This window comes from Dendrobates tinctorius, unplaced genomic scaffold (genome assembly GCF_039654945.1).
Source record: "Dendrobates tinctorius isolate UK_male_01 unplaced genomic scaffold, ASM3965494v1 ptg000270l, whole genome shotgun sequence".
NCBI classification, from domain to species: domain Eukaryota; kingdom Metazoa; phylum Chordata; class Amphibia; order Anura; family Dendrobatidae; genus Dendrobates; species Dendrobates tinctorius.
Genome location: NW_027361937.1, coordinates 979634 through 1003114, shown reverse-complemented (window position 1 = coordinate 1003114; position 23481 = coordinate 979634). Strand labels below are relative to the sequence as shown.

The 23481-nt window shown below is 48.1% G+C and overlaps 1 protein-coding gene across 1 annotated transcript; it reads right to left on the bottom strand.

Annotated features, from left to right (window-relative positions):
• Positions 1-14919: 14919 nt before the first annotated feature.
• UBE2C (ubiquitin conjugating enzyme E2 C) lies at positions 14920-23245 on the bottom strand. The gene is made up of 6 exons (XM_073559324.1): positions 22942-23245; positions 22843-22870; positions 21126-21212; positions 17693-17897; positions 16120-16179; positions 14920-15159 (listed from the first exon to the last, which is right to left on the bottom strand). Exons 1-6 carry the CDS (start codon positions 23040-23042, stop codon positions 15101-15103), a joined length of 540 nt encoding a protein of 179 aa, XP_073415425.1. The 5' UTR covers positions 23043-23245; the 3' UTR covers positions 14920-15100.
• Between the last annotated feature and the right edge of the window lie 236 nt (positions 23246-23481).

Genomic DNA, 23481 nt, shown 5'->3' with positions numbered 1-23481 from the left:
ACAGCAGGAGAGACTGCCATCTCCACAGCAGGGGAACAGCTGGCAGTGCTGAACCCCACTAACACTTGAACGAATGTGTTTGGCTCTGTGGAGACGACACTTCTGAACACCAACTGACGCTGTTGGAGCCCAGGATCAGGCGTGGAGCAGGCTGGGGCCTACTGGATTTTGGCAGGTGAAGGCAGCAGGAGACTTGCCATCTCCACAGCAGGGGAACAGCTGGCAGTGCTGAACCCCACTAACACTCGAACGAATGTGTTTGGCTCTGTGGAGACGACACTTCTGAACACCAACTGACGCTGTTGGAGCCCAGGATTAGGCGTGGAGCAGGCTGGGGCCTACTGGATTTTGGCAGGTGAAGGCAGCAGGAGACTTGCCATCTCCACAGCAGGGGAACAGCTGGCAGTGCTGAACCCCACTAACACTCGAACGAATGTGTTTGGCTCTGTGGAGACGACACTTCTGAACACCAACTGACGCTGTTGGAGCCCAGGATCAGGCGTGGAGCAGGCTGGGGCCTACTGGATTTTGGCAGGTGAAGGCAGCAGGAGACTTGCCTTCTCCACAGCAGGGGAACAGCTGGCAGTGCTGAACACCACTAACACTCGAACGAATGTGTTTGGCTCTGTGGAGACGACACTTCTGAACACCAACTGACGCAGTTGGAGCCCAGGATTAGGCGTGGAGCAGGCTGGGGCCTACTGGATTTTGGCAGGTGAAGGCAGCAGGAGACTTGCCATCTCCACAGCAGGGGAACAGCTGGCAGTGCTGAACCCCACTAACACTCGAACGAATGTGTTTGGCTCTGTGGAGACGACACTTCTGAACACCAACTGACGCTGTTGGAGCCCAGGATTAGGCGTGGAGCAGGCTGGGGCCTACTGGATTTTGGCAGGTGAAGGCAGCAGGAGACTTGCCATCTCCACAGCAGGGGAACAGCTGGCAGTGCTGAACCCCACTAACACTCGAACGAATGTGTTTGGCTCTGTGGAGACGACACTTCTGAACACCAACTGACGCTGTTGGAGCCCAGGATCAGGCGTGGAGCAGGCTGGGGCCTACTGGATTTTGGCTGGTGTAGGCAGCAGGAGACTTGCCATCTCCACAGCAGGGGAACAGCTGGCAGTGCTGAACCCCACTAACACTTGAACGAATGTGTTTGGCTCTGTGGAGACGACACTTCTGAACGCCAACTGACGCTGTTGGAGCCCAGGATCAGGCGTGGAGCAGGCTGGGGCCTACTGGATTTTGGCAGGTGAAGGCAGCAGGAGACTTGCCATCTCCACAGCAGGGGAACAGCTGGCAGTGCTGAACACCACTAACACTCGAACGAATGTGTTTGGCTCTGTGGAGACGACACTTCTGAACACCAACTGACGCTGTTGGAGCCCAGGAATAGGCGTGGAGCAGGCTGGGGCCTACTTGATTTTGGCAGGTGAAGGCAGCAGGAGACTTGCCATCTCCACAGCAGGGGAACAGCTGGCAGTGCTGAACACCACTAACATTCGAACGAATGTGTTTGGCTCTGTGGAGACGACACTTCTGAACACCAACTGACGCTGTTGGAGCCCAGGATTACGCATGCCGCAGGCAGAGGCCAATGGGCAGCGGTTTTTATGGAGGTTGTTGACTACTACTGATTCTAACCATGCTCCACTTAGGCCTCTGGCTCCACTGTCTCTACTATTTACCCTGGCCTCCAACCCCGCCATCTACATCTCTGAAGTGGCGTCAGCACAATCTACACTTGTTCCTGTGTTACTGGTGCTCAGTCCCGTCAGTTGATCCCCTGATGTTTGTCCGGCAAGTTCGCCAGCTCTGTCCTCATTCCCACTACTGGTTATGGGAATGTGGACAGAGCAGGAGACCTTGCCGGACACACATCAGGGGATAAACTGATGGGACTGAGCCACAGGAACACAGGAACAAGTGTAGATTGTGCTGACGCCACTTCAGAGATGTAGATGGCGGGGTTGGAGGCCAGGGGAAATAGTAGAGACAGTGGAGCCAGAGACCTAAGTTGGGCACGGTTAAAAATCAGTAGTGGTTTGAATGTTGATGGAGCTGGTGACTTTGCCGTCCACACAGCAGGGGATCAGCTGGCGTTACTGAACCCCACTAACACAGGAGCTAGTGTGTTTCTCTGTGCAGACGACACATCTGAGCGACAACTGGCTGTGTTGAAGCACAGGGATTATAGTTCAGGTGGTAGAAAAATGAACACACCAGCAGACCTGGATACAGTTGCCAACCACTAATTTAGTCTGTAAGAGGAATGGCAAAGTCTTTGGAGATCCAGGCCTTGTTCATTTTCAGAAAAGTCAGCCGGTCAACATTATCGGAAGATAGTCGCGTGCGACGGTCTGTTAGTACACCACCTGCGGCACTAAAGACGCGTTCCAATAATACACTGGCAGCAGGGCAAGCCAGCACCTCCAATGCATACTGGCTAAGCTCTGGCCATGTATCCAGCTTAGAGACCCAAAACTTGAAGGGGGAAGAGCCATCTGGGAGTACAGTGACAGGGCAAGACAAGTAGTCTGACACCATCTGACGGAAGCGTTGCCTCCTGCTGACTCGAGGCGTCGCTGATGGTGTAGACAATTGTGGTGGACAAACAAAACTTTGCCACATTTGGGCCATAGTGGTCTTGCCTTGTGCTGCAGCGTTGCCTCTGCTCCCTCTTTGTGCAGAGTTTCCTCCACTGCCTCGACGCACAGAGCTGCTTTGTAAAGCACTAGCAACAATGCTGTCGGGTGGAATGGAAAACATTATGGACTGCACCAGTGACTCTTCGTACTCCCGCAGTTTACGCTCCCGGTTCAACGTTGGTATGAGCCTTTGTACGCTGTCCCGGTAGTGAGGATCTAGGAGGGTGTACACCCAATAATCAGCCGAGACGAGAATGTGGGCGATGCGGCGGTCGTTTCTCAGGCACTGCAGCATGAAATCAACCATGTGCTGCAGACTCCCAACTGCCAAAGAACCGCTGTCCCCAGTTTGAGGCGTGACCTCGGCCTGCTCTGCATCACCCCACCCTCGCTGTACATACTGAGTAGAGGTTTGTGTACCTCCCTCCTCTGGAGAGATGTCTTCCTCCTCCATCGACTCCTCCTCATCCTCCTCACAAAGTGTCCCCTGCCTAGGCCTTTGTGAGGAAACACGTAGCGCAGACTGTCCAGAAGCAGATGGCATTTGGGACTCCTCATCCTCCACCTCTTCCGAAACCTCATCCCTTAGTGCTTGCAGTGTTTGTTGAAGCAGGCAGATAAGGGGGACAGTCATGCTGACTAGTGCATCATCTGCACTCGCCATCCGCGTGGATTCATCGAAGGCACGCAAAACGAGGCAGATGTCCTTCATAGAGGCCCACTCAATGGTGCTGAAGTGTGAACGGCGCACAGTGCGACTTGTTTGCGCCTGATGCAGCTGGTACTCCATGACTGCTGCCTACTGCTCACACAACCGCTCCAACATATGTAACGTTGAATTCCACCGGGTGGGTTGGTCACATATGATGCGATGTTCCGGAAGGGCAAATCGTCGCTGCAGAGCAGCGAGGCGCGATCTTGCCGTGCTGGAACGCCGCAAGTGAGCGCACTCTATGCGGACCTTGTGCAACAGTGCATCAAGATCCGGATAGTCCCTCAGAAAGCTCTGCACGACCAAGTTAAGCACATGTGCCAGACATGGGATGTGTGTGAGGTTGCCTAGGCCAAGAGCTGCCACCAGATTTCGGCCATTGTCACACACTACCAAGCCCGGCTGGAGATTTGCTGGCCCAAACCACACATCGCTCTCCAGCTTGATAGCATTCCAGAGCTCCTGCGCTGTGTGGCTTCGATTCCCCAAAGAAATTAATTTGAGTACAGCCTGTTGACGTTTGGCCACGGCTGTGCTCATATCGATCGTAACAGGCTCCTGCTCTGCTGTTTCTGAGGAACTTGAGTAGGAGGAGGAGTCTATGTGTACAGACTGGAGTCCTGCAATCCGTGGCGTTGGAAGAACACGTACAGCGCCACTCTCCAGATCTGTACCCGGCTCCACAACATTGACCCAGTGGGCAGTGAGGGAAAGGTATCGTCCCTGTCCATGGTTACTGGTCCACGCATCGGTGGTCAGGTGGACCTTGCTACTAACGGCGTTTAGTAGCGCATGTTTTATTTTGCCCTCAACATGTTTCTGCAGGGCAGGGAAGGCTCGCCTGCTGAAATAAAAGCGGCTGGGCACATTGTATTGGGGGACTGCCAATGCCATTAAGTCCCGGAAGGTGTCAGTGTCCACCAGCCTGAATGACAGCATTTCAACTGCCAGGAGTTTGGCAATGCCAGCATTCAGAGACTGTGCTCGGGGATGGTTTGCCGAGTAAGGGCGCCTTTTATCCCATGCCTGTGCTACCGATGGCTGTGATGGATGGGAACGTGCTGCTATGGGTGGAATCTGACAGGGTCTCCGGACAACAGTGGCAGAGGTTCTTCCTTGGCGATCCTGTGAGGAAGCCGAACCAGCAGTGCGTGAGCTGGAGGAAGAGGCCCCAACACGAACTGAAGAGGTGGTAGGTGGTGCTGTACGTTGGCCTACGTCTTCAGGGTGTCTCTGCAACTCCAACTCGTGCTTGGTGCGCACATGTTTCCACATATTTGTGGTATTGAGGTTGCTGACATTTCTCCCTCTTTTGACTATCTGATGACACAGCTTGCATTTGACAAAGCAAATGTCATCTGCAACTGTGTCAAAAAAGGACCACGCACTGCAACTCTTGGGAGCGCCCGTTTTGCCTTTGGAATGAGGAATGCTCCTAACGGGTGCCGAAGTGGAGGGTACAGGCAACCAAGTCTTCCCCCTCCCTCTGCCTCCTGTTTTGGCCGGCAGGGGAATCTCTTCCTCCGAGCTGCTCCCACCACCTTCCTGTTCCTCACGCCATGATGGGTCAAGGACCTCATCATCTTCCCTCCCCTCTTCAAACAGCTGCTTCTCCGGGGTTGTCTCGCCAGCACCGTACGCACCAGAAAGTGGCAACTGAGTCTCGTCATCATCTGATGCGTACTGAGGTGTGCTGACCATAGGCACTGGCCCACTCGCCTCTTCAGATTCAGAGGGACAAAGAAGTTGCGCATCACTGCATACTCCCTCTTCTTCACATTCAGGAATGCTGCTTGGCTGGCCCCCTCTTTCCAAGCCAACAGATTCCGAGAACAGAAGTAGAGACTGTGATGGCTCCTGTCCATGTCTCTCTGACGGCCTGGGCACTTTGGCAGGTGGTGAAGAGACAGATGGTTGCTCTTCGGTGCTCTGGCCCTGAGAGGATGTGGAAGTAATTGAAGTCGATGCGTTAGCTGCCATCCATCCGACAACGGCTTCAATTTGTTCCTCCCGCAGCAGTGGGGTACGTTGAGGTCCTACAAAGCTGCGCATAAAGGACTGTTGCCTGCTAAAACTGGGGGATGCTGATCCACTGGTGCCCGCAGCAGGCCCAGAATCCCCACGTCCTCTACCTGCAGAATCCCCACGTCCTCTCCCTGCAGAATCCCCACGTCCTCTCCCTGCTGAAACTCCACGCCCACACGCCTTACTCCCTGCCTTCTTCATCTTGCCAGACTGCTTAAGATAGGCAGAAAAGTACAAAGGGGGGCCTTAGTGTGCTTATTCCTGAACAGCTGGTTACAGGTACAAGAAACACTAATTTTATGAAGTGTGTGTGTGTGGACTACACTTTAATAGGAGCTGATGTGGCCTACACAAGTTCCAAATGTAGTGTTTAGTGAACTTTTTTGTGGTTTCTTTGTTGGAAACAAACTCAAAGTATGTGAACAAAGAATTGAAACTGATAGTATCACCAACTTTTTGGAGCTATTACAATGCAGGCAGGTAACCTACAATGCAAAAGATGAGGCTCCAAAAAAATTGGGTAATACTAATCTGGCTGCGCCGGCAGGGCACAAGCCAGAAAAAAAGGCTCCTCTATCTACTCCTATATAGTGTTTGCAACCAACCAATGTTGATGGATACGGATGGATGCACACTAATAGAAGAAAAAATGAGCTGCACTCAAAGACAAATATGTGTGAGGCAGTGACGCACGTTGAGCGTCCTACAACCAGACGTAGCTGCAGGACACTCTACTCTGCGTGAGCTGCACTCACACACAGTCAGAGACCTCTCAGACAGCCGTGAACAGTGCAGCTAAGTGGGCACTGGCACTGACAGGCTGCAGAAAGGCTCCGCTGTGTACTCCTATATAGTGTTTGCAACCACCGTAGATGGAGACGGATGGATGCACACTAATAGAAGAAAAAATGAGCTGCAATAAAAGAAAAATGTGTGAGGCAGTGACACGCTGAGCGTCCTACAACCAGACGTAGCTGCAGGACACACTACTCAGCGTGAGCTGCACTCACACAGTCAGAGACCTCTCAGACAGCCGTGAACAGTGCAGCAAAGTGGACACTAGCACTGAAAGGCTGCAGAAAGGCTCCGCTGTCTACTACTAGTGTTTGCAACCAACGTATATGGATACGGATGGAAGCACACTAGATTGAAATTATGTAAAAAATGCAGCTCAAAAATTAAAAGATGTATGAGGCAGCAGTGATCACACTGGGTGGCCTACAGCCTGACGTGGCTGCAGGACCCACTCCACAGCGTGAGCTGCACTCACACAGCCCTTGCAGACAGCTATTAAAACAGCGCTGCTGGACTAAAAAAATGCTACTGTGGTGGATTATGTAGCCTGGGTAGAGCAATAGATATGTTTGATGATCGCTATTTCTAACTGTCCCTCACAGTCTTCAACAGCAGCCTGTCCCTAACTGAATTCACAGCAGAGTGAACCAGAAATGGCGGCTGCAGCGCTTTTTATAGTGCATCATGACATCATTTCGGCAGCCAATCACAGCCATGCCAATAGTTAACATGCCTACATGCCTAACAGGATGTGCCCACACTTCGGAGGATTCCCATTGGCTTAATCAAAGCAAGCAGGCTCATAGCATGATGGGAACTTCCGATTCCGATTCCGGAATCCGATATGACAAAAGTATCGGAAGTCAGTATCGGAATTCCGATACCGCTAATATCGGCCGATACCCGATACTTGCGGTATCGGAATGCTCAACACTACTCACCACTGCAGATGGTGTAAACACAGGGGATAGTGACAAGCACAAGACAGCCAAAGACAGGGAATAAGAACACTTCGCTTTCAAGCTTCTGCTGCAAGCTCTACATAGCGGAAGATACGCAACCAGGTCCTCAAGCAGCTGATATACACTGGCACCAGAGAGCTCCCAACTTCTTGGCTGGTCTCCATACAAAAACTATCACCAACAGTCAGCTGATGCTTCAGGAGACTATTTAAAGGATGGTGGGAGTGGTCACCACCCACATCAGCTGACCAGCAACACAGTAGCTGTCAGCAAGGAAACTAACATTATCCCTTGCTGGTCTGAAAGGAAAAAACCACATTTAAATTATAGCGGAATCAGAGCTGCCACAAATCCAAACATGATTCGTGACAGTACCCCCTTTCAACAAGGGGCCTCTGGAACCTCAACATCAGACTTCACCCAAACCGACGTCTCCACCCACCAGGATTCACCTGATCCTCAAGGTGACGGCAAACACAACCTGATGGAGATGGCAAAAACGTAGGCTCCTGAGGCGCAGCAAATCTCAAGAGCGCTCACCTATGGAATGCGTTATGTACCTGCATTACTGGGGGAACTCCAGCTTGAAAGTCCCCAGGCTGAGAATGGCTGACACCCGATAAGGCCCGATCACCCTAGAACTCCAGGCCCCACATGAGTACTTCCACCTGTTTTTGGTGGACACCCACACGTATTCATTCACACACAGGTCCAGACCTGAACGTTTATTTCAATGCAGGCGTTTGCCAAAAGATTGTGATCTCTTTGAGGAACAGACAACAGAGGCGCTCCCCTGTGTCACCAAACTCATACCCTTGCTATATACAGAGGGACCACCACCCTCCCCTGATACCTCCACCTGAGAGGACTCTGAGACTCAGGGTTTACTTGTGGTGAGGGTTGAGTCTTGCCCCTACTCCCTGGTATCACCTTAGCTGCCACATCTGGGGAAGAAGGGGTAGGTTTGAGGATGGTAGAGAATGAAACTCGCAGGCAACAGTCCTTACAAGACCAAGAAACTACTTCCCTGGACCGCCAATCTATGACGAGATTGTGAATCTTCAGCCAGGGAAGGCCTAAGATGATGGGAGTAGGCATGCCCTCCAAGACGTAGCATGACAGAGACTCTTTATGAAGAGTCCCTATACGCAGGTTAATATTTACAACTTGGGTAACACTCCCCTGGCTGAGAGGAACATAGAAAATTGCCCGAACGGTAATGGGTCTTGCCACTGTCCTACCAATCAGACCATGAGTCTGAACGAAGTGAGATTCTACCAAATTGACTCCAGCTTCACTATCCACAAGAACCGGTATAGTTGTTGTTTCCCTACCAACCACCACTTTAGCCGAAATGGTAAACTGAGATGTTAAGGCGGAGGAAATATACATACCCTGGTCGTCTCCCTCCATATGACCTGGGGCTTTTGTGGAGTACATAATTTAAGAAATTATAAAAGCTGCACTCTGGATTGTTTAGTATGGTACATCTAAAAAATTGGAACTGCATTACTGCCATAGAACATTGGTTAAGTGCTACATTATGTACATGTGAAATTTGAAAAATTGTAAATGCAATATTGCTATAGGAAAATTTACAGTAAAAAAATTTTCCCACGGTGCTCACGCTGACTTCACATAGGTGAAGTGTGTTCATTGGCTGTGAACTCACAGGACCTGACAGCACCGCGAGCAGAACTTTCTCACGCTCGCAGGGCCATCAGTCAAGGAATAGGCATTCACAGGGAGACACTGAGCACACACTGCTCAGTGTCTCTGCTGGATGACAGGCTATATGGTCGTATCATGCAACCATGCAGCCTGCCATTTAGATGTAGCTAGACCCGTCATGGGTCCCCTTCCTAGGCTATTAACATCATCCCGCTGCTGTCTGCATAGCCTTTTCTGGTTATTAATTATAGGGGGACTCTACATCATTTTTTTTTTTTTTGGGGGGTCCCCCCTTTAAATAGCCAGTAAAGGACAAACATACAGCTGTGAGCTGATATTACTAGTCTGGGAAGCTCCATGGGTATTAAAATCGGCCCCCAGCTTTCCCTCTGCTGGTTAAGAAAATTACGTGTGAGCCCGAGCCATGGTTTCAGAAAAATCTTTTTATATGCACTGGACTATGGGATGGAGGATATGTTTGACGGGTATATGGGCACGGGACTATGGGATGGCGGATATGTATATGGGCACGGGACTATGGGATGGCGGATATGTATGATGGGTATATGGGCATGGGACTATGGGATGGCGAATATGTATGATGGGTATATGGGCATGGGACTATGGGATGGAGGATGTGTGATGGGTATATGGGCACTCGACTATGGGATGGAGGATATGTATGATGGGTATATGGGCACGGGCCTATGGGATCGTGGATATGTATGATGGGTTGGGATGGAGGAAAATTATAATTTTCTATAACTAACCATAGTTAGTTACTATGCCCGGGCAGCGCCGGGCTCTTCAGCTAGTGTGTATATGTATATATATATATATATATATATATATATATATATATGTGTGTGTGTGTATATCAAGCCCCGCATTATGTCATAATGGTTGCCATGGCAATGCTGATGTCATAATGGTTGCCATGGTGACGATGTCATAATACGTTGCCATGGCGAAGATGATGTCATAATGGGTATATGGGCACAGAACTATGGGATGAATGATGTGTGATGGGTATATGGGTACGGAACTATGGGATGGAGGATATCTATGATGGGAATATGGTCACAGGACTATGGGATGGAGGAGATATGATGGTATATGGGCATTGGACTATGGGATGGAGGATAATCATTATAATTTGTTATAACTAACCACAGTTAGTTACTATGCCCAGGCAATGCCGGGCTCTTCAACTAGTAATTTAAATAAATGTACACTAGGCTACACACTATACTAATTATATTTATCACTGACATCTATATAACTATTCTGTGTATATACTGTGGGTAATTCATTTATTCTATCCTGTCAACTCCTGCTGCGATTTTACAGTACGTGGCTGCAGAATTGCCGACTTTTCTTCTATAATTGATAGATATCTATCATAGTGAGGCAGTGAGGGGAGGGGGCTCATATGCGAGGGTCGATATGTGTCCCCCAGGATGCTGACGGAGTCCATTTAAACCCGCTGGAGTGCTTTGTGTTCTCAGCAGGACGCCTGTGAGTCATAAGTCAAAAAAAAAAGTATTGATTGGGTTCAAGTAGTGACTCAGTCAGATTTTCATGAAAACCCATTAAGGGCTTTTATTTAAGGGATTTGCAGGTTTGGTAGTGGGGTAAATCCCTCGCTCCACTCCAGGTTTTGGAAGTGGCTCTGTTGTCACGATTCCATTAAAATCTGTCAGTTTTGCCTTGGGTGGGTCAGTCTGGAGTTTGCAAGCTGCAGAGCAGCAGGCTCTGGGCAACTAAGGTCTGTGTGGAGCTAAGGCCAAGTTCACACTTGGTCTGCGGATCTGCGTCCATCCTCCCATAAGCTACTTCCGCATGCATCCTGTGTACCTATCTTTAACATTGGGTACACAGGGACAGGCGTTGTATGTGGATGCGTCCGCATGCGGCGTTTTGACGTGCCCACCGACTGCACGGGAACGCAACATGTTGCATTTCTGTGCGGTCGACAGGCATGTCAAAACGCCGCATGCGGACGCATCCGCATACAACCCATGTCCCTGCGTACCCAATGTTAAAGATAGGTACGCAAGACGTACGCAGCTATCCACAGATCAAACATACGCAGGTCTGAATTTAGCCTAACACGGAGCCAGGGTCTTCAAGGCGGCTGACGCACCCAAGAGACACGGCTGTGTCATGGTCCACGGCAAAGGGTTGTGAAAACGGACTGTGTATATAGAAACCCGGCTGCTATCCAGAGGACATAATTCCTAAGTGAGTTCTGAAAATAAAGACTCAATTTATTTTGAACTTTGTGGTCCCTGCCTATAATGTTGCACTGCACCAACCCTGCTGCACTACAAAAAAAAAACAAAAAAACAAAAAAACACACACAACACAAAAAAAACTTCCTTTTCATTTCTCAGTGGGGGTGGTCTTGTTTATTCTCAGGTCCTCTACCAGAGGCCTGGGAGGTTGAAGGTTCTGCCCCGGATCTTAGTTGTTCCCAGCATTGCGCTTTTCTGGACAGTTCAAATGTTGCTTCTGGGATCTGTTGAAGCCATTCTTCCAACTTAGGCTGAGATCACATGCGAGAAACATTGACGAGTCTCACAAGTTAATACCCGACACTGCCGCCGGCACTCGGGAGCAGAGTGTGCAGCTGCATGTATTGCTATGCGGCCGCACACTCCAATCCGAGTGCCAGGTATTAACATGCGAGACAGCCGTGTTTCTCGCATGTGTGATCCTGGTCATGGGGGGGGTCGTCACTGCTCCAAGTGCTCTTATGACCACTGGAATCACTGTTGCCTTCACCTTCCACATCTTCTCCAGTTCTCCTTTGAGGCTCTGGTATTTCTCCAGCTTCTCATATTCCTTTTCTTGGCACTGCCCAATCTATTATCATTGCTGTCTTCTGATACTTGACTATCACAATGTCTGGTTAGTTAGCCGACACCAGATTATCCATCTGGATCTTGAAGTCCCACAGAATTTTAGCCCTTTCATCCTCCACCACTTTCTCTGGGGTCTCCAACCTGGACTTAGCCCATACGCTATGCAGATGTTCCTGTATACAATTCCCGCTACTTGGTTGTGGCATTTGGTATACACTGTTCCTGCTCGCAATTTGCATCCTGCCACTATGTGTCGCACTGTTTCTGAGGCTTCTTTGCATAGTCTGCACCTTGTCTTATGTGGTAGATTCCTGCTTCCATGGGTCTGGTACTTAGTGCTTGCTCTTGTGCTGCTATGATTAGTGCCTCTACGCTGTCTTGGAGTCCAGCTTTCTCCATGTCTGCCACCTCCATTATCTGTCGAAGCTACATCTTATGCAGCAGCTCGTCTTGCCATGGCGCTTCATGTTCCTGTTCCTCCTTCCAGATCTGTTGTTGCCTTAGGCATTCTCTCAGTATCATCACTTGGCGCCATTTTTCTGATGTATTCCTGGATACTCCTTGTTTCATCCATGATGGTGGCTTGAATGCTTACCAAGCCTCGACCACTCTCCTTTCTGTTGGTATACAACCTTTGGGTGTTAGACTTGAGGTGGAGACCTCCAAGCATTGCGAGGAGCTGTCGTGTCTTTACATCTACAGCTTCCATCTCTTCTTTTGGCCGGCACACTATGTCAGCAGGGTATCTGATAACTGGCAGGGCATATGTATTGATGACACAGATTTTATTCTTCCCATTTAGCTGGCTCTTCAGGACCTGTCTTACCCCTTGATGGTATTTGGATGTTGCTGCTTTTTTTGCCTCATCATGGTTACCGTATCCCTGTGGGATGCTGAGGTACTTGTAGCATGTCTGTACATCTGCTATGTGCCCTGCTGGTAATTCCATTCCATCAGTCTTTACTACCTTGCCTCTATTACCAACCAGCCGCACTTCTCCAGTCCGAAGGACATCTCAATGGTCTTCACCGTAGAGCATTGTTAGGTGGATCAGCGAATTGATGTTTCGTTTGTTTTTCGCATACAGCTTGAGATCATCCATGTAGAGGAGGTGGCTGATGGTGCTTCCACCACTCTTGAACTTGTATCTATAGCCAGACTCTGTAATAATCTGACTGAGGGTGCTCAAGCCTATGCAGACCAGCAATGGGGACAGTGCATCAACATGGTTATATGCCACATTTGATAGTTGTCTTGAGTTGACTTCCAATGTTGTTCTTCATAGCCCCATTGAGTTTCTGATGAAGGTTCTTAATTTCCTGTTGACGTTGTAGAGAGCCAAGCATTCACAGAGCCACGTGTGTGGCATTGAGTCATAGGCTTTCCTGTAGTCAATCCAGGCTGTGCTGAAATTGGTCTGTCTGGATCTTGAGCGACTGCTCCATCTACTAAGAGCTGGTGCTTAGAGCCTCTGGTGTTTGTCCCAATGCCTTTCTGAGCTGGATTCATGTTCATATGATTCTGTAGTTTGGTGGCTATTATGCCTGACAGGAATTTCCAATTTGTTATAAGGCAGGTTATTTTGCGGTAGTTGGATGGAACTGTTCCTTTGTGAGGATACATCACTACTATAACAGCAGACCAAATGAGAAAGGATATATGAAGCGTATGAGGAAACTATGGATGACTACAAGAATTGCATGTCCACTGACTGAGAAACAACTAGTCGCCCAACGTTTCAATATTATAAAGAGAAATCTATTATCATAACTTGAGATGGATTAACTGCACTGCAGATCTACCACACATGAAGACCTGGAAGCACAACATGTGCAACCCCCTGAAGATCCTGATCCAATCCTGCGACTAGAGAGCACTGCAGCTGATCTGAAACAGAAGATCTTAGATAAACCACATACCAATAATACCAGAGATCGACTGCCAAGGCTCAAAGAAACACCAGACAGTATGGGAGAAGATGCCAATAGAGCACTTGCATCAATACCTACCACCACCATAGCTCAAACTAAAACTGATTATGCTACTGCCTCAGCAATCATTGAAATGCTTGGCTATACAACCAGCAAGAACAGAAATACGTGCCCCCCTTGGAAAAGATGACTGGAGACAAAGATTAAGGTGACACAGGGAAGTCGGCCAACTAACAAATACAGAAAGGTGTAAAGATCAAGAATAAGACCAAGCTGGGCAAGAACAAAGGCCTGACCCAAGCTGAAGTCCTAGAGATTGCTAAACAAAGGCTCACAGCACTCGCTGCAAGACTAGGGAGATACAGCAACCACCTAGAGCAAGAACCAGTCACCATTACAGAAGCAGACTGTCAATAGCGGGTCATGAACATGAAGAGCTGAATATATATTCTATCCTGTCACTCTGATTTTACTGTATGCGGCAGATGAATTGCCGCCTTTTCAGAGGACATCGGTGCGCAAAGAGAAAGAGAAAAAAAAAAAAAAACGGACAGCACTCACATGGTCCGAGTGCTGTGCGATCCCCCCCCCCCCCGAATCCATAGGCAAGTCTTGGCACAAATTACACGTATGCCGAATATGGCTGAGGAAAAAAAAAAAAAAAAAAACCCCTGATGTGAGCTGCCCCATAGATTAACACTGGACCGAGTGCTATGCGATGTTTTCTCGCATAGTACTTTTTCGTATTCTACGGTAGTGTGACCCCAGCCTTAGATGAACATCAGAGCGTCAGTAAGCGCAGCTCTTGGCCTTTGCTAATAATGAAGTTATGCGATCTTTTACTTGGATGATTAAATCCATTTGCAATGTTCAGAAGCTGAAAGTAGACTTTCATTTCAAAGATTGTCATTAAAACACATCCCAGGAGATTCCATCTTCAAGCCAAGCATTACGCTAATTGGGATATGCTAGCTGTGTACACAGGGGAGAGACCATTACTAACCTAATCAAAGAGTCCAAAAAGCCTATGTTCTAATACAGGGGTAGGGATCGATATGCTGCATAAGTGCAAATCTCCCAGGTGTGTGTTAGACAAGCAGATCATGTAAGTAACAGGTCAGGCGAACACTAGAACATCTCATGGGGCCGTCTGATCTAGAAAATCTAGAGCAGATTCATCAGCATTAGAACAATACATCATGAATCTTCCATATAAGCAAAGTTGGTGTCCAGGTTTTACATTAAATCGGTAACATGCGCCATAATTGGGTGAGGACTGCACAAAGACAAGGACCACAGTTTGCATTAAAGATGTAAAAATATTCACTTTTATTTAACTCCGCTTCCAACAAGACACATGTAAACAGAGCGCACCTCCAAAAAACAATCATAAAACCACTTATTATTGTACAAACACAGAAAGCTAGTATTAACTTAGGCATATATTACAGCAGTCATGTACAGTGCAAAACATACAGCCGACACATCAGATGTCCTTCTCCTTCACCTGTTTCTTGTATTGCTCATGTAGGTGCTTCTTGTATGCTGCAAGAACAGAAAAGTCTCATTATAAGCTACAGAATTCTTGTGGGCAGCATAGACATGGGTTAAATAGGCCCTAGCACGGAAATCCAACCCAGGATAGAGACTGCAGGGGGTGAGGGGTGTTACATGGGTGACATTTCCTCAAATCCCTGGTAATACAACATTACTATAGCAGTAGATCAACTGGGTTATATGGTGGCAACAAGGCCACCTAGCCACAGGATGCGGGGTAATGAGTGGATTGTGGAGGTCTGAATGCAATGATGGCAGAAAAGGAAACCTTAATCCCTGTTAGAACGGAGCGACAGGTCTGATGTCAGTCATTTTATGCTCTATGGGGCCATTTGGGAAAAAGTATTGCGCTTGGAATGTCCATAGAAAATCAATGGCGCTGCGGTCGTACATGTGTAATGACGCTCAGTTTTAATGGGGGATAAAAGTAACACGGACTTCCTGGTGAAGTACGTGTTCGGTGTGTTTGGTACAGATGCTGAACTTTACTTTTTGGGTTCACCCATCTCTAGTCATAAGCTCTCAGTGCAAGTCTAAGAGAACCAGAACGAGGCTCTCAAACATACATTGAGAAGTGACCTCTGCACCACTCCAGAAAATACTGGAGAGATCCAATAGACAGGAGCCGCATTGATAGGTGAAGATGGCTATGGGCAAGTTTAAGACTAGGGGGAGGGAACTTTCATTAGAAGCAACACAAAAAACCCCCACACAAACCAAAAGACTGGAGTGGTGCTATAAAGTTCACAGCTAAATCTGCATAGATTATTGACTCTTATGCAGGTTTGACAGTAATATTGATGTCACTTGTGAACGTAGTCCAAATATTAGATAATCTACAAGTACATACAATACCTGTGTGGTGTAAAAACTATAGATGGAGACTAAATCCAATCTGATCCCCATCAATAACGCCATAATGGCAATTTATATGAGCTGGGAGCTTACCCATCTGATTCTGCCAGAGTTCTGCAGCGTGTGGATTCAAGGGGCTCTCATTATTGGGCTCTGGAAAAAACAGCACAAGTTACAAAACACTCAGGAGATTAACCCTCTGTTCAGATAATACGATCTGAGCATGTCACAAATGGGAACAGTTCTGAAAGCAGAGTGACACCAGTTTCTTATAAGCCCAAGATGACATCTGTGTTTCTCTGAACACCCTCGAACTGCGATACACAGACCGGCCGAGGGTATCTCAATGTGAACACAACCTTATAAAATTAAAGGGGGATGTCAAGTTTGAGTCAGGAGACCCACAGTCAGTTTGTGCATCCGATTACAGGGAATATGTGTAAATCCAGCCGAAGAAAGACTGCAATATTGAATACAAAAAACACTGAATTGTGCCCTCATGGATCTGCCCGCAGTGTCAGCTTCCAAGATACTCAGAGTTTCAGGACAAGGACTTTTCAAGGAGAAGAAATCATACTTGGTTTTAATGTTATTTGTCTAATGAGACCGCCAAACCCTTTCATTACAATGGTAGTATCACTGAATACATTGGATAACTGGTTATGCAAATTAAATAAAATCTAAAGGCCCCATGCACAGACTAATGTCAGATGAACCCAACACTGATTTTTATGGGGGGACGTCGAACGTTTGGCCGATTTCAGACTGCCGATCGCTTTCTCCTCCCACAGATGTCTGTCAGTGGCTTTCTCATGGAGAACACAGGAGCGCTGAGTCAGATGAGTGTATGGCCGAGATGTCCGTCAGCAGGACAATGCTCTGCCATCTAATGTGCATGGCTGGCTTAATTCTCCATAAAAGAAGCCTCAAGTTCAAGCTTGTTACTCTGACAGCCATGAACCAGTTTGTATCCAATCCTGGGACTCACAGCAGTCTTGTGATGCAGAGATGTGAGCAGCGGGCATGGTATACCATTCTGATTGAGAGTTGCCTACTTTGATAAGGGCAGCCTGCCACCCCTGGTGCCACAGCCATCTAGTGCAGAAGCCCAGGCCAGACCCCACAGCGCACCAGCACCCTGCGAGCTGAACACTGGTCTAGGTCAATGCATCTGCACATAGATATTTATATTTCATAAATGAGTAAATAATTTATCTCAGAGAAGAGCCACTGGATGTGTGCAGAGAACCATGAGAACACAAGATTACGGCCCATGCGCCAGTGCAGAATTCAGTATGGAAAATAATGTGTCAGGGTAGCACATAACACTGGGGGCCGTTATTACAGATTTTTTTTTGCTGTATTTTGCAACCTTCACTCGCCCATTAAATAGCATACAGCCAACTCAGTGGTCCTGGCCGAATTATGGTCACATGCATCATTATGTGATCCCTGCACTGTCCTCAGTGGTCACGTGCATGTACAGGAGCAGCAGTAATGGGATTTTTTTAACTTAAGAAATGCTCTAAGATGAACTGCATGTTGGGTAAATTATAGTCCTTGGGGCAACCTCTTCTATAATCAGTGCACATCACAATCATTTCTATCAAAAGACTACTTGTTTCAACCTCTACTCAGAATGGGGCATAGATGGAGCAAATCTCACCTCCTAGAAGGCTTTGTAGAGAAAGCAGGATGGTCCTGACATCGTATAAAGCCGACCATTTGTCCTTTAGGATGTCCAAGCAGATGTTCCCATGACTGTCCACATTCGGGTGAAAGCATGGGGTGATAAATTTCACAGTGGGAGCATTGTAGGGGTAGCCACTCGGAAACTCCAGAGACAGCTTGTATCTTAAGCTCTCATAAACCTAAAAATAAAAAACACACTGAGTACCAGCACCTGGATTCCCACATTTCCTCTTCTTGTCTTGTTACAAACTAAAGATCATAGAATGTTAGAGTTGGAAGGGACCTCCTGGGTCATGTCCAACCACCTGCTCAATGCAGGATTCACTAAACCATCTCAGACAGATGTCTGTCCAGCCTCTGAAGACTTCCATTGAAGGAGAACTCACCACCTCTCGTGGCAGCCTGCTCCACTCATTGATCACTCTAAACTGTCAAAGTTTTTTTCCCAATATCTAATCGGTATTTTCTCCCTTTGTTTTTCGTGTTTCCATGTACAAATTTAAGTATGATCCCTCTACACTGACAGCCCTTCAGATATTTGTAGACAGCTAATAAGTCTCCTCTTAGCCTTCTTTTTTGCAAGCCAAATATTCCCAGATCCTTTAACAGTTCCTTATAGGACATAGTTTGCAGTCCGCTCACCATCTGAAGGTGCAGCTCATCATGAGTAATCAGAATGCTGCAGCACTCTTTCAAAAGAGACCAAAGAAGATTTGTTGGAAAATAAAGAACGGATTACTCAATTGTGAGCCGCACCACTTCAGTGGTCTTTGCTGGGTGAAAAGTAATGCCATCCTGTCCTTGTGTCAGTCAGATGGCAACAGTTCTGGGTCTATTGGACACCACTGGACTAGAAGTGGTTCATAGAGGCAAGTGATTCTTTACTTTTCAAGAATTCGTTTTCCCTGTCACTTTTGGAGAGCAATGAAAAATCCCATTAAAATATACCCCTTGCCGTAAACCATATTGTCACATTGGTTGAAGGAAATGGTACAAGACTGGTACAATGCTAGAAGCGGCAGTGCGGTGTGTGATTTACAGTAAGTAGAACAATCTTTTTATTTCTATAGCAGAAGCCCCAATGACCGGCGCTTTTAATCTAAGTCCTTTGTCCCCGGACAGTATCTCATCCTCCGGCGTCTTCCTGATTTTCAGCACAACGCTGATCCTGCGGCGCCATCTTGTGACAGCAGCTTCTGACTGGCTAGGAGTTAGAAGTTACATCACAAGTGCTCAATGTAAGTGAATGAGATCCAGAACGAGACTCAGTTGTATTGAAAAGTGACCTCCGCGTCACTCCATGAAACACAGGAGCTGCAGGCAGGTTACTTTTTGATGGAGATCGATGGGAGTGGCGGCGAAAACAGATGAAAATACCGGAAGGTAAGTATCAGAAAGAGCACTTACAAGCACCACTCCAGCGGTGCAAAAAAAAATAAATTAAAAAAACCACTGGAGTGGTGCTTTAAAGAGGCCTTGTGATATGACAACAGTAGAAATCTCTTAGTTTGGCTTATCTTTGTCTTCTGTGCACATGCACCTTATCCACATTTCAGCTAGCTGTCCTGTGACCATTAAAGGGGATGTCAGGGCATAGGGGGATTTGATGGCCTAGCTCCAGATCAGTGAGGCACCTCAATGATCATTTTGGGGGATTTTTTGCTTCGCCGGTGGTTGAATGTAAACACTTGGAACAGAGCTGCTGTGCGCATCTTTAGGCCGGGGTCACACTTGTGAGTGTGATGCGAGAAACTTGCACGAGTCTCGCATCAATACCCGGCACTGCCGCCAGCATTCGGACCGGAGTGTGCAGCTGCATAGAAATACGTGCAACCGCACACTCCGGACCCAAGTGCTGGATATTGATGGGCGAGTTTCTCGCATCACACTCGCAAGTGTGACCTCTGGCCTTATTCAAAAAAAGAGTAGCAGCCGCTGACGGGTGCTACAAGCAGCCACTACACTTTGTACGGAGTTGTGCTCAGCAGCCCCAGAGGAGGAAGAAGCAGATAAGTGATCAGTCTGTTAAAACAAATCAAGTATTGGGAAATAAGTGTTCCTAATCATGCTCGTTCTCAATAGTCAGTCAGTCAATGTAAAAGCACCCCAACTAGAGGAGCACTGGTCTACTTTACAAGTTACAGGCAACAGCTTGACCATCAAAAATCAATTAGGTAAACAGTTAGTTGGCCATTGGTTTCCAAAAGTATGTTAAAACCCACAAAATGGGCAACTTAATAAATTATCTTTAGAAATAGTGGCTGCTGCCTCCTATTGATTTGAATAGGGGGCAAAGTGCAGTACCTGATCGCGGCCACTATGCAACTGATGGAGCTGTGCACAATCAGCGGGCACTGGGAACAGCAGATCGGCGAGCGTGTCAGGTGTCTCACCCCCATCGATCAGATATTGATAACATCCTAAAAATAGACCAACTATATAAAAGTCTTAGACAATCAGTTTAAAGGGACTGCACAGAATGACTGTTCAAACAGTCCAGGAGCTCAGTGCACACTTGGTGTGGCCAGACATTTCTATACACCCCCCACATGCTTGTTTCATCTATCTTTGCCTCTATGAAGCCACAGCTGTCAGTCATAGAATGGGTGGAGATAGAGGAAAACAAGTCGATGGGAAGGTGTATATAAGTAATTGGCCCGCCATGATGCACCGAGCACCTATGCTTTGCCTGAACAGTCGTCCTGTGCTGACAGAGTCCCCTTAATGGTGAGGCCACAGCCTCCGGCTTGCATATCCTCCTCCTGACAGTGCCTCTCTCAGCCATAACATGGCCGCAGATGGAGGGACATGCGACAGGACAGTCAGAAAACTAGAGGATGTGAAGTGGTGCTCATCAGAGGTTACAGACTGATATGGTCAAGTGTCCAATCTGTGGTCAAAATGTATACATGCAGCCTAGGGCTGGGCTATTACACAAACAATTTTCTTCGGGATCAATAAAGTAGTAAATGAAGGGAGAACAAAAAAAAAAAAAAACAAACGACAACTTCCAAAAGTAGTTATTGCACATTTTAATACAACACAGTCTCTTGCCTCTCAGTCAGCAACACAGTGAGATTCTGTGGGAAGACGTTTAATTTTATTCATCCACATCGCTGATGTTCCTATAGACAAGTCCAGTGGGCGGTCCGACGAGCGATTGGCAGTCTTCTCTGGTTGCGTATAAGTAGAGAAAGCTGTCACTCATAGGACCGCCCACTGGACTCGTATAAAGACACCAGGGATGTCAAAGAATAAATAAAAACACTTTTCCACAATCCTATACATCATTCGTCACCTATATACCGTGCTGCCCACATGTACAGGTGAAGGGTTGTCAGAGCCCCCCCTTCTGCAGCACACCCTCGCCCAGAGAGGCCACACACACAGTAGCGCGATCTCCTCACCGTTCCCGCAGCTCCATCTATGGTCCCGATCCACTTGAAGAGATTGTCAGACTCGGGGAAGGCGGAGATCCCTTTATCTCCAGACATCTGTGAACAAGACAGGACACACAAGGCTTAAGTTGGTTTCTTAATCGGCAATTTTTCTCTTTTTTTTTTTTATAGATTTAACAACAAAAAATCACGATAATAACATACAATGCAGCGAGGTGCCCGGCTGTGAATACACTTAAAAACAGCTATAACAATTACAAAACTGGCACAAAAATGGGCATCAAAGTGGGCACTGAAGGGCGTTAATGAAAGGGTTAAGTGACTTTTGGCCACTGATATCACACTGCAGACATATAGAACAGGGAGCCCCACATCAAACCCAGGTCCATCTAGCCTGGGCATCAGAATTGGCATCAAAGTGGGCACACAGGTGGTTTTCACAGATTTAAATAAGTAACTGGTGTTTTTGTGAGCAGGTTGCGGGGATGCAGTGACAGATGGGAGACAGACCAAGGGTTAACGTTTGGCAGGGTTATCACAGTAATGGGGGAAATACAACAAGGAAATAAGGTGAACAAAGCAACACCGTGCTCGGGTGTAAATGAGTCTCTAAAGGATGACTTATCCGGTCAGACAACCCCCAGGTGCTGGATTCACCGATGTGGGGCGGTGACGCCGACGGCAGTCAGCGAAGGTTTGTTCCGGTGGAGTTGTGAGTTATAGTTTGTCTCTGATACCCTACGCCGGGTTCTTAATTTGGGGATTGTGGTCCGGGTAAAGTGTGGGCCACAATACAGCTCAAGCCCACTGTGGCTCGGCCAATATGGAACGGGGGAGTCAGGGCACAGTTCGCGGTCACGAACCTGGTCTCTCTGAAGTGGCACAAGCTGGCCCACAACGTTCAGCACCCGGGTTTGGTGGAACCAGCGGAGGCACTGCAAGTTTCCGCGGGTGGCCGAGGGGGTTCTCAGGCGCGGGCCTGTGCTGCAGGGATGGAGCACACACTTCCCCCTGCCGCGCGATGTCTGCTCCCACCAAGTCTGATTGCTTTTGCGCGTGCTCCGCCTGAGCTAACCATGCCCCCCGCTACTAAGTATAAAGGTTGGTCCTGTTATTAAGCTTTCCCCCGGACAACAGAGGAGACAGCCCCAGCAGTTCTGGACCTGGCGCAAGAAAGGTTCCCCCAGCCCTTCTGCTTACAAAGGAGCCCAATGACTATGGGCCACTGATCTCACGCTAATACTCATCTGTATCTGTGCATAGTGTGAGATCAGTGGCCCAAAGTCATTTAACCCCTCAAAAACACCACTTCATCAAATCTGTGAAAACCACCTGTGTGCCCACTTAGGTGCCAATTCTGATGCCCAGAACCCATTTGGGCCAGGCTGGAGGGACCTGGGTTTGATGTGGGGCTCCCTGTTCTATATGTCGGCACTGTGAGATCCGTGGCCAAAGTCATTTAACCCGTTCATTAGTGCCCTTCGGTGCCCACGTTGTGCCAGTTGTATAGTTGAAGGAGCTGTTTTTAGTGTATTCCCATCAGGACACCTCGCTGCATTGCATGTTATTATTAGGATAATTATTTTTGTTGTTAAGTCTATAAAAAACAGAAAAGAAGAAAATTGCCGAATGAGAAACTGACGAATAAGATGCCAACTTGAGCCTCGCCCAGGACACTGCGTCTCCATTCCGCAGCCCCCGGCAATGCCGCGCAGTGTGAACTCACCATCAGCGTCATCAGCTCCTGCTGCAGCCTGCAACACAACACAACAGCGTTATCACCGCAGCACAGGGCACGACCCCCGGCCTCAGCGCCCGCTCCTACCTCTTCCCCACAGACCCCCGGGCCGCCTGCCCTCCGGCCTCCATCCCTTTCCTGGCAGTGGCGGAAGGCGCCGCCGCTGGATCTACATTCTGTGAGGCCATTATTGTATAGTAGCGGCTGCGCGAGCTGTGCTCTGCTCTCCGGACGCTTCACCACTGATCCTACCGCCCTCAGTTTGAATGCTTTAAACTTCAATCTCGCCAACCAATCGCCTGTGTGAAAGGCTTTGACTCCACCAATCAGTGCGCGTTGTTTCGGCAATCACCAAGGTGATAAGTGGCTTGGCCTCATAAGGAACGTTTAAAAAAGAGACCACCGATTGGCTGCTGATATACTCGCTCTGATAGGCGGAGCTACACGTCCATCATCCCTTCCTTCCGGCGTCACTAGCCCGTTGGGTGCCGGAAATGAGAGGTTTGGTTGTACGTTGCTGCCGCCTAGGGCACTGATACTGGGGTGCAGCCTGTGCTATGGAGCCTGCTGCCCTGTCATGTATCAGTATATATGCTAAGGTCCTGCTGCTAGGACCCCGCCACACAG

Coding starts and splice junctions, on each gene's coding strand:
- UBE2C (XM_073559324.1), bottom strand. CDS start 23,042: ATGGCCTCACAGAATGTAGATCCAGCGGCGGCGCCTTCCGCCACTGCC. Junction 21,213..22,842: donor AGGAGCTGATGACGCTGATG/GTGAGTTCACAC, acceptor TCTTGTTCACAG/ATGTCTGGAGATAAAGGGAT. Junction 16,180..17,692: donor TCTACAAAGCCTTCTAGGAG/GTGAGATTTGCT, acceptor TGTTTTTTCCAG/AGCCCAATAATGAGAGCCCC.